At 40.1% G+C, this 11,555-nt stretch overlaps 1 protein-coding gene across 3 annotated transcripts in view; it reads right to left on the bottom strand.

Annotated features, from left to right (window-relative positions):
• Positions 1–11,348, bottom strand: part of LOC137333697 (MARVEL domain-containing protein 3-like) — a 28,042-nt gene extending 16,694 nt beyond the window's left edge. Inside the window, exons 1-3 of one of the 3 annotated variants that reach the window (XM_067997994.1) lie at positions 10,897–11,348; positions 8,031–8,703; positions 5,449–5,579 (exon numbers count right to left, since the gene is read on the bottom strand). In XM_067997994.1, coding sequence (XP_067854095.1) covers positions 5,449–5,579; positions 8,031–8,506 — 607 coding nt within the window. In that variant the 5' untranslated portion in view covers positions 8,507–8,703; positions 10,897–11,348. Of the gene's footprint in view, positions 1–5,448; positions 5,580–8,030; positions 8,704–10,408; positions 10,604–10,896 lie in introns of those variants that run through there. The other 2 variants (XM_067997992.1, XM_067997993.1) reach the window with 2 other exon arrangements.
• Positions 11,349–11,555: the final 207 nt, after the last annotated feature.

Genomic DNA, 11,555 nt, shown 5'->3' with positions numbered 1-11,555 from the left:
AGAAATGGGAACAGGAGTAGGCCATATGACCCCTCGAGCCTGCTCCACCATTCAATAAGATCATGGCTGATCGTCAACCTCAACTCCACTTTCCTGCCCATTCCCCATATTCCTTGATTTCCCTAAGAGTCCAAAAAATCTATGGTTATCAGTCTTCAATATACTCAGTGACTGAGCATCCACAGCCCTCTGGGGTAGAGAATTCCAAAGATTCACATCCCTCTCAGTCCTAAATGGCTGACCCCTTATCCTGAGACTATGCCCCCTAGTTCTAGACTCTCCAGCCAGGGGAAACAGCCTCTCAGAATCTTATATGTTTCAATGAGATCACCTCTCATACTCCTAAATTCCAGAAAATATAGGCCCATTCTACTCAATATCTCCTCCTCATCCCAGGAATCAATCTAATGAACCTTTGATGCACTGCCTCTAAGGCAAGTATATCTATCCTTCCTTATGCAAGGAGACCAAAACTGCACATCATACTCCAGGTCTGGTCTCACCAAAGCCCTGTACAATGCAGCAAGACTTCCTTACTCTTGTACTCTAACCCCCTTGCAATAAAGGACAACATATCATTTCCCTTCCTTATTGCTTGCTGTACCTGCATGTTAACTTTGTGTTTTGTGTACAAGGACACCCAAATCCATCTGAACACCAACATTTAATAGTTTCTCACCATTTAAAAAATACTGTTTTTCTATTCTTCCTACCAAAGTGAATAACCTCACATTTCTCCACATTATATTCCATCTGCCCACTCACTTAACCTGTCTATATCTCTTTGCAGACTCTGTCCTCCTCACAATCTTACTTTCCCACCTAGCTTTGTATCGTCAGCAAACTTGGATACATTATACTCAGTCCCTTCTAATTTAGAAAGGAATAGAACAAAAGACATTAAAGTTTTTCTCCCCTGTATAACAGTAAAATGTTAGATCTTTAAAAGACAAAAGTGGTGAATTACTTAATGGTTATTTTCCAGAAGTGTTCAAGAACCAATTATTATGCTACACAAATATCAAACTATTTTGAAATCAATGAGGAGGAGGAGTTACATGATGAGTTAAAAGTACTGAAGATTAACAAATTCCCTAGGATTGGCATATATTCTAGCCAGGACTTAAGCACTTATTTTTTGGTTAGCTGGGTGCTTGATGTGCAGGGGAACCCATACCATGCTTCAGTGTCTCCAAACAAGGCTGCTGCAAAATCCATATAGTATTTTCTGTTTGCCACACTTCAAAAAGGACATGCATATGTTCGAAAAGGTACAGAGAAGAATAACAAGAATGATATCAAGTCTAAAGGGAGTGAGCTATTAGGAAAGATTATAGAAGGTTTAAGTTTTACAGAAAAGGTGATTGAGGGTTTATTTAAAATTTAAATGACAAATAAGGTGAATCTAGGTTATTACTTTAAGGTCAGTCAAGCCAGTAGAAGATATAAATTTAGGACATGTTAGATAAAAACAGCAATTCAATAAGTGATCATTACTCCTGGGTCTTTATCAAAATTCTCTATCTGCAGCATCCATCTTCTGTGCATAAATTCTAATATGTTCTCTATCACATCTCACCAAAATCTATTGACAGAAAAATCAGAGCTGCAACTACTAAGTAACATATCTGGACATGTAACTGATTTGTATTATACACAGTAGTTAATTTAAGTTCTATCCTGCTGCTAGCCTCCAACAACTTGCATTCAACGTAGGAAAAAATGCCCTCAGGTAGAAGGAAAAAAATTGGAAGCTGAACCAAAGGAGATACTAGGCAGGAGTGACCAAAAGCTTGGTCAAAGAGGTGGGTTTTACGTTGGTCTAGAGAGGGGAGGCCTAGGTGTTGGAAGGCACAGCTGCCAATGATGAGGCATAGGGAGGGGGGATACACAAGGTGTTGGAGCCAGAGAAAGAGTTTGGGGAGGAGGTTTGTTGCACTAGAGGAGGTTACTGAGATAAGGAGGGGTGAAGCCATGAAGGAATAAAACACAAAGATGAGAGTTTTAAATTTAAGGCAATGGGGGACCAGGAGCCAATGAAGGTCAGTGAGAACAAAGGTTATGGGCAAGTGGGACTTAGTGCAGGATAGGATACAGGCAGCAGAGATTTGGATGAGCTGAAGCTTAGAGGAGAAAGAAATAAAGCCAAAAACTGCTGATGCTGGAAATCTGAAACTAAAACAGAACATGTTGGAGTGACCCAGCAGGTCAGTCAGTTTCTGTGGTGAGAACAGACAAATTGACATATCAGGTGCAGACTTGAACTTGTCTATTCTCTCCACAGATGCTGACTGACCCATTGAGTTACATCGAAACTATAGCACAGAAACAGGCCATTCAGCCCAACTAGTCTATGCCACCATTTATATGCCACACGAGTCTCCTCCCTCCATACTTCATCTACCCCTATCAGGATACCCTTCTATTCCTTTCTCTTTCATATGCTTATCGAGCTTGCCCTTAAATGCATCTATGCTATTTGCCTCAACTACTCTTTGTTGGTAGCGTGTTCCACATTCTTATCACTGAGTAAAAAAGTTTCTCCTAAATTCCCTATATGATTTATTAGCAACTATCTTATATTGCTGACCTCTAGGGGTTGATTTTAAACCCCAACGGGTGGGTTAGGGGCGGGTAAGAGTTGAAAATTGTTGTTTTTTGGGTCACGACCACAACCCGGCTTTATTTCCGGGTTTAACGTCAGTGCGTAAAAGTACAGGCTTCCCACTGGGAATGCAAAGTCCGAAAATTTTGCGATTGTGACCCCAAAAAAAAAACTATTTTCAACTCCCATCCGCCCCCAACCCCCTGTTCTTGGGGTTTAAAATCACCCCAAAAGTGAAAACATTGTCTCTATGTCTACCCTATCAAACCCTTTCATTATCTTAAAGACCTCTATCAGGTCACCCCTCAGCTTTCTCTTTTTCTACAGAAAAGAGCCACAGCCTGTTCAGTCTTTCCTGATAAAATAGAAAAAGCTGATACATTTTTGTTCCTTTGCAAGGGTTTTGGGTGGCTAGAAGGGGTTGGAAGACAAACAACGTGGCCGACACAGTCTCTCCGGACCAGTGTCCCCCATTCTCTAGGCACAGTATGTTCATTTTGCACCATACTGCCTCGCTGTTGCTAATCTTTAACAGGTGCTGCATAATAGGAAGAAATAGCTTAAGTGCGTGTGCTGTAATGCAAGGGTCATGTGACTGGGACACAGCCAGTTAAACCAGAAATGCTGCATTCTTTCGAGTCCTGTTGATTTGTTCTGACTCAATGCAGAAACCAGACAAATTTAATTATATATCTGGTTCAAAACCACTCCACTACATAATCCAATTCCATTCTGACTGCCATTTCAACAGTCGCTGCACTTGTCATATGTGAAATGCCTGGAGATGTTTGAGAGACTTGGTGCGACATTATATAAATCCAAGGTTTCTTTTGAAATTATATTTATATTACACGTTGCTTAAAAAATGATTGATACAGATTCAACTCCAAAGCCAGATTTCTACTTTAAATCTTTCTCACAGTGGATTTGACACACAAATCAGGATGGGGGAAATTGTTATTCAGATCACTGTCAGGATAAACAAAAATTTGGAACATAGAATGCATCTTTCCGAGTAGTTTACTGTGAATGTGAAGCTCCTGCCAATATCAACGTTGACAGGTTTCACAAGATTGTGATGAACATGAATGGCACTACTCTGCTTGCCTCCTAATCCCATCCCAGTATCATTTAGCTGCTTCAATTGGATCTACTTAGAAATGGCTTCTAATGATGTGGTTCAACAGAGGAACAGGTAAAATAAAGTAGAAAAATATTAAAACTTCACTCATCTATTGATGTGCATGCAGGTTTTTGCTTTACTTTTCTTCAGGTTCTTTTTGCTCTTTTTAGAATCATGCAAAAAAGCCATGTCCAAGATAAATCCCATTGAAAACATTTGAAAGACAATTAGGACCGATCATACTAGTCTAAAACATTCTTGGGGAGGTTTTATCTACAGAGAGAAGAAACTAAATATTTCAGCTACATTCTGAATGCAAGAAAGTATATATAAAAAAAACTAGGAGGACTGGTCTCACCAGTACACAAACTGGACGCTGGTCAGGGAAAAGGAAGCTGCACATTCCATACAGCCAAAATATGAGAGGCAAAAAGAGAAATGAAGTAAAGCAACACTGCACCACTTGAACTTTTTATAATTGAGTTCTACCACACTGTTGGATGCTGTAACTGTACCATCCAACTAAGCTTTTTCCTAACATTACAACAGTGACTACACTTCAAAAGTACTTAACTGGCTGTAAAGCGCTTTGGGACATCCCGAAGTCATGAAAGGCGCTATATAAATGCAAGTTATTTTTTCTCTCTTTTGGAATAAACAGAGGTTTGCATTGATAACATTGTTTCATCAGTAGGTTATGTAAAACGGTCAGCTTTTTAAAAAAAATAATTACACTACTTGAGCAAAAGTTTTACATAAATTTTTACTTTATCTTCTGTTGGAACTTATGATTGTATTAGCCAAGAACAAGAGAACTTACATTTATATAGTGCCGCAAAATGTCCCAAAATGCTTCACAGCCAATGAATTATATTTGTGATGGAGTTACTGTTGTTTTACAGGCAAATGTGGCAACTAATTTGTGCACAGCAAGATCTCACAAATAGGTAAATGACCATTTAATCTGATTTTTTGATTGTTAAGGAATTAATAAATGTTGGCCAGGACACCAAAAAAAACTCTTCTGCTCTTCTTTCATAAATGTTGCGGGATATTTAATGCCAACTTGTAATAGGCAGCTGGAGTCTCAATTTAACATCCAAAAAACGGAACCTCCAACAATGCAACGCTCCCACAGTATTTTGCTGAAATGTCAAGGTAGAGTATGTGCTCAAGGACCCAGAATGGGGCTGGAAATCACATCCATCTGCCTCGAGAGTGGCAACACTGAGCTAAGCTGACTCTCACTTCACAGCCAAGGCAAAATAAACACTCAGCACTTGAGAATTATTGTTATAAACAGAAATTTTAACATGTCTGTTTGGAATGGTTTAGGATCAGTGTTGTAGCTACTTATGTAGCTTGACTGCCTCTATGTTAAAAATGCAAAGTACAAAATATACAAAAAGCAAGCAATTGCATTTACAATAAACAAAATGCTATGCTAAACAGTTTGAGGATTCATAGTTATATTGTGCTAAATATGTAGATATTAATCTCCAGAAACAGAATAATTTTAAATATAGCCACTAATACAATTTAAGTTTTGCTCTACAAACTTCACATAAGCTATAGTTGAAAAAAAGCAAGATTTGTTTTCCAAGCACAATTTAAGATGGGATAAGCACTTTCAAGGAAGCAAAGGCAGATTAACAAACATTCCATCTCAGTCCACAAACCTTTAATGTTTACCATATTAAATCTGATCTTGCCATCTTACCTCGATTTGTGCAGAGGTAGCGACATCTGTAGCAATTTAGGATCTCTCCTGAATCTTCAGGCTCAAAGTACTGTATTTCAGATCTTTTATCTTCAGTTATCACATAGTCTGGTGGTGCAGTTTCAGCATATCTAATTTTAAAAAAAACTGCACAATAAAACTTTTGCTATACTGTAGCCTGAAAAATCTCAGGTAAATTATGCTGAGATACTGTTCCAAAAACTCTGGCTGTAAGGTTTGACCACATTTAGATTTTGATATGAATTTGTTTAAAAAGTCTGGAATTTAGTTTTGTCCTTTGGAGAATTTTAACAGTATAATCTCATCAATAAAATGGAGTTGAGTCCTTTAAAGATGTGTACTTTTATAGTACACATTTAGGATCCCACATATAAAATCAACATTTCTTTCTTGACCACTTCCTTCCCAGAAGTCACCAATTCAAACAGGGGTATAGTTCCAAAGGTGCCAGTAGCCTTTCAGTACCTTGCACAATAGTGATTCTTCATGTGGGAGGCTGGACAGTTGGTGTCAGTGAGCTAGTTGACTATGAGGAGCTCCACTCCTTCCAGCTTAACATTTTCATTTCCCACAGACATCACTTGAGAGAAAATACTAATTTAATGCCAACTCTTATATGGACTTGTGCTGACTTAAATTAGCTTCAGACAGTTCCAGGGTTTTAAAGGAAGTAGGTGAGCACATTGCAGATGCCCTAACTATAATCTTTCAAAGTTCTCTAGATTCAGGAACTGTCCCTCCAGATTGGAAAATTGCACATGTCACTCCGCTTTTTAAGAAAGGAGAGAGAGGGAAACCGGGGAGTTATAGACCAGTTAGCCTAACATGTGTTGTGGGGAAATTGCTGGAGTCTATAATTAAGGATAGGGTGACTGAACACTGAGAATTTTCAGTTAATCAGAGACAGCCAGCATGGATTTGTGAAAGGTAGGTCGTGCCTGACAAACCTGATTGAATTTTTTGAAGAGGTGACTAAAGTAGTGGACAGGGGAATGTCAATGGATGTTATTTATATGGACTTCCAGAAGGCATTTGATAAGGTCCCACATAAGAGACTGTTAGCTAAGATAGAAGCCCATGGAATCAAGGAAAAGTACAGACTTGGTTAGGAAGTTGGCTGAGCGAAAGGCGACAGAGTAGGGATAATGGGTAGGTACTCACATTGGCAGGATGTGACCAGTGGAGTCCCGCAGGGATCTGTCTTGGGGCCTCAATTATTCACAATATTTATTAACGACTTAGATGAAGGCATAAAAAGTCTCATATCTAAGTTTGCCGATGACACAAAGATTGGTGACATTGTAAGCAGTGTAGATGAAAACATAAAATTACAAAGGGATATTGATAGATTAGGTGAATGGGCAAAACTGTGGCAAATGGAATTCAACATAGACAAATGTGAGGTCATCCACTTTGGATCAAAAAAGAATAGAACAGGGTACTTTCTAAATGGTAAAAAGTTAAAAACAGTGGATGTCCAAAGGGACTTAGGGGTACAGGTAAATAGATCATTGAAGTGTCATGAACAAGTGCAGAAAATAATCAATAAGGCTAATGGAATGCTGGCCTTTATATCTAGAGGACTAGAGTACAAGGGGGCAGAAGTTATACTGCAGCTATACAAAACCCTGGTTAGACCACACCTGGAGTACTGTGAGCAGTTCTGGGCACTGCACCTTCGGAAGGACATATTGGCCTTGGAGTGCAGCGTAGGTTTACTAGAATGATACCTGGACTTCAAGGGTTAAGTTACGAGGAGAGATTACACAAATTGGGGTTGTATTCTCTAGAGTTTTGAAGGTTAAGGGGTGATCTGATTGAAGTTTATAAGATATTAAGGGGAACAGATAGGGTTGATAGAGAGAAACTATTTCCACTGGTTGGGGATTCTAGAAGTAGGGGGCACAGTCTAAAAATTAGAGCCAGACCTTTCAGGAGTGAGATTAGAAAACATTTCTACACACAAAGGGTGGTAGAAGTTTGGAACTCTCTTCCGCAAACGGCAATTGATACTAGCTCAATTGCTAAATTTAAATCTGAGATAGATAGCTTTTTGGAATCCAAAAGGTATTAAGGGATATGGAGTTAGATCACAGATCAGCCATGATCTTATCAAATGGCGGAGCAGGCACGAGGGGATAAATGGCCTACTCCTGTTCCTATGTTCTAATTCATTGGTCTTTGGACTCAGCCATCGAAAGGTGACTTTTTTTTCCCTTTATCAATCTGAGCTGCATTGGAACCACAAATTTTATTCCCATTTTTCTGCACACATTTAAGAAATGCAGAGATAAGGTCATCTGTGTGAGCCATATGGATCAGAAAGGACCATGCTTTGATCCTTGGATTGTACTGACCTTGCAGCAGCAGATGTGCTACATTTGGCCACAGCAATCCTGAACACTATACAGCTACTACTACTGAGCGAGTGTGCCAAGTGAGGACAGAATCACCTTCACTCGTGATGTCCTACATTATGAAACGTACACTTCGCCGAACACAAACAGAACAAGTTTTTCATTACCCATTATTTTTCTCCCGAATTTACGTTCTCATCTTACTTGTTATGTCTGTAGGAAATTTGCTCATCATCTGGTAAAGAAGTTTCTTTTTCACTTCTGTAACTCTTTAAATGCTGGTGATTACCGTGTGCTGAATTTTCATGAGTTTGAGAATGATGTTCTCTTTCTGGTTTGTTGCGATGGTCTCGATTCTCCCTTTTACGGTATTCCCTCTCTTTCCTGTGTCGGTCCTCTCTTGTACGATGCCCATCACTGTGGCCATCTCTAACATGAGATCTTTTCTCTTCTGATTTTTCCCTCCTCTCGTCTCTCTCCTGATCCCTGTTTTGTTTAGAGTAATCCCTTTCTCTGGGGTTTCTGTTGTCACCATCCTGATGCTTTCTGTTCTCCCTGCGAGGATAGGGACGATCATTGTGGCGATGATCACGGTGGCGCTCCTTATTGGGATGATCTCTTTCACCTCTTGTTAAATTTTTCTCAGCGTTGTTTCCTGAGTAGCTTGTTGATTGGGCCATCTTCTTTTCGAAACACCAAATATTCTGCAGTGTTTTTTTAAATTAAAATCATGAGCATACCATTTCTACTAAGGGTATTTGCCACGACAATGTTGAGGGAGTTGCAACCACAGGGCAACTTATAGTTCTTGAAGGTTTCTACCAGAGTCCCAAAAGTTAAAATAATGGCAGCAAGAATCACACTTCCTGCAAAAGATCTGAAAGTATAATTTTAAAAAATATTAAACTCTTAAAAAGATGGTTGGACCCTTAAAGCTAGCTACTAACTGTGTAACCATTGACAAATCCATAAAGAAGTTTTAGGCTCTGAACACTTGAATCAATATTTCTCTTCCTATTCTACAATTCTAAAGCTAACATTTGTGATAGAAGGCAAATAATCGAGGCAAGTTGTTGAATATTAAATTAATGCCACCTGTAAACTATAATTCCCCAACTCACTCCAGTCTGTATCGTTCATGTGCTTGCCTGAGAATATCCTCAATGAACATTTAGTAGTTAACCAAGCACTGCAATTGAAAGGTTGAACTGAAACTCTAATTGTGGAACAGTGGGGTAGGAAAATGCAGGATCAGCATTTTCTGGCATCCAGTTAGTGACTACTCCATCAATAGCTGATTATATCAGCCTTGGCTAAGAATCCAACTAAAATGCTCTAGCCAATTGGATATTAGAATTCTGTATTTTTGTAACTTCACATTTAGTAAAAGCTGTCGTTTATCTTTGTTTGTTAAGTGGTCTAACAAGAGTGTTCAGCATGGAATCAACTGTACCACGGAAAAGCAGGAGAAATGTTTCATCTATTTACCTGGTGGCCACAAAGACAGAGAAATTGTATTAAGTGACGTATTCCCCATACACAGGCCTAGAAATTGGATCGCGCCGTGCCCGTTTTACAGGGGTAAAATGAGCACTTAAGGGTTCCATGTGGCAGGCGATGTGCGCGCTCATTCAGCGCCAGATGTGTGCTGCCTACCATATTGGTAAAGGCTCCTGAATAGGGAGATCAATGCCTATTTGTGGCCCCATTATCAAAATTTGTTTGCGACTGACTATAGCAAGTGCCGTATATTCTCAGGCACTTGGCAGCTAAACAACAGTCCTTAAAAGGGACCACTGGAGGCTGCCACCAGAAAGGTTAGTTTAATATTTTTACTTATCTTCTTGTGGTACTGCACAAACGCTCCTGCTCCTCCAGGCACCACATTAAATTCGGAGGCCGCTACTGCCTACTGCTCACCCCTCTCCCGCTGCCTCTGGAGCCTCGAAAAGCGCCTACAGTTCGCTGGTAATAAGCAAAATGAAGGCAGCGGACCAAGATCGTGCCCCAAATCGGACGTGATCCAATTTCTAGGCCATAGTTGCTGAGCCAGGTTGGTTGGAGCATAGACTAATATTTAACTCCGCATATAACTTATATACGCATGGAGAGCATTACAGACTGCTCAGAATACACTCCTTGGTTACCCATCACATTGCACAATCCTCCAATCTGTACAATCTCCAGGTGTTTCATTCTCCCTCAGATTAAAGTGTTAGAAATCCGTGCATTTCCAATATTAAAATGCGATTTAATTATCTACATTATATTTTGAAGGGTGACGGGCCTGTCCGATGTGCTTATTGTTTTAGTTAATGCTAGAAATATTAGTTGCAACCTTTACGGATTTTAAAGATTGTTCGTTATCTTAGGTCTATAGTTCCTATAGCGAGCTAACAACCTTTATAAAGCCAGGACTACCTTAACTTCGAGGATTTTCGAGCAGGAAGGAGTGATTTTCCATTTATAACATATTTAAAAAACAGAGTTATTGGTGTTTTCTGTTTGGTTACAATCCGCGGCATTTGTCCCATGTTTTGCTGAAATTGATCCAATCCCTTTCCCAAATGGAAACCTCTTACCAGCTGGGGAGTTTTTCGGCGAGGTGGGACGGAAAGGGTCTTTTCGCTCGATCACTAATCGTCTTCAGTAAAATGTTCACCGCACCAAATGGTTGGAAATCCGACACCCCGGCACCTGACCGAAACTCGCTCCGGAGAAACTCCACACTCAGCCGAAACTTCCCCGAACTACAGCGAGCCCTCTACACAGTGATACCGCTGGCCCCATGGGGACAACGGCCACAGCGAGTGCAGCCCTTGAGTCACACAGATACGCGAAACCTTAAGGGAAAAAAAAACTTACCCCAGCTGGTGCAATGAACCATAAGCCGGCACCTGGAATTACACAATGCCAAAGTTCAGAACCTGCCAACATGGGGCGTGGGGGCGGGTAGTTTACAAAGACGCCAATATGTCCTGCACTTATAGATAATAAATAAATCAATCCCGAGTTTAATGAAAATTGTAGCTGGACCTACAAAAATGACTCTCAGCTTATTCGTCCTTACCTTCCTGCGTTTCTGTGGTGGCGACTGCTCATCTTTCCGGATTCCTCCCGACTTGTTGATGCCGCGCCCTCCGAAAGGGACTTCCAAACAGAGTGCATGTGTGGACGCCAAGAGAAGACAGGATCGCCTTGAGTCGTCATGTCCTACATTATGAAAGTCCACTTCACGAGTGCACACAAACAGAACATTTTTTGATTCCCCATTATTTTTCACTAAAGTTTACATTCTCATCTTCTGTGTTATGTCTGAGGGAAATTTGCTCTTCAACTGGTAAAGAAATGTTGATTCGCATCAATCAACGAAACTAATAGGATGTTAAACTGAATAGCCGAAACAGTAGAATATAAATCAGAGGAGGTAATGATCAGAATGCATAGTGCCCTGATCAGACCGCACCTTGGCTACTACGCCAGTTCTGGTCGCCAAGAAACAAGACAGAAAAATCAAGTCCTGTAGGCAGTGCAAAGAGCTACAAGGCTACTCCCAATATCTGGGGTCTATAATGAGGAAAGATTGGAGAAAATTGTTCAGTTTGGACAGGAGGCAGCTGAGAGGTGATCTTAAAGAGGAATGTAATATTGTTAAGGATATATAGAAAGTTAACCCTGAATATTACTTTAAGTTAAACTGTGGGAGTAGACCAAGGGGACACTAGTAAA

The sequence above is a fragment of the Heptranchias perlo genome, chromosome 16, assembly GCF_035084215.1.
Source record: "Heptranchias perlo isolate sHepPer1 chromosome 16, sHepPer1.hap1, whole genome shotgun sequence".
In the NCBI taxonomy this organism is placed as follows: domain Eukaryota; kingdom Metazoa; phylum Chordata; class Chondrichthyes; order Hexanchiformes; family Hexanchidae; genus Heptranchias; species Heptranchias perlo.
This window is presented reverse-complemented; position numbering and strand designations above follow the sequence as displayed.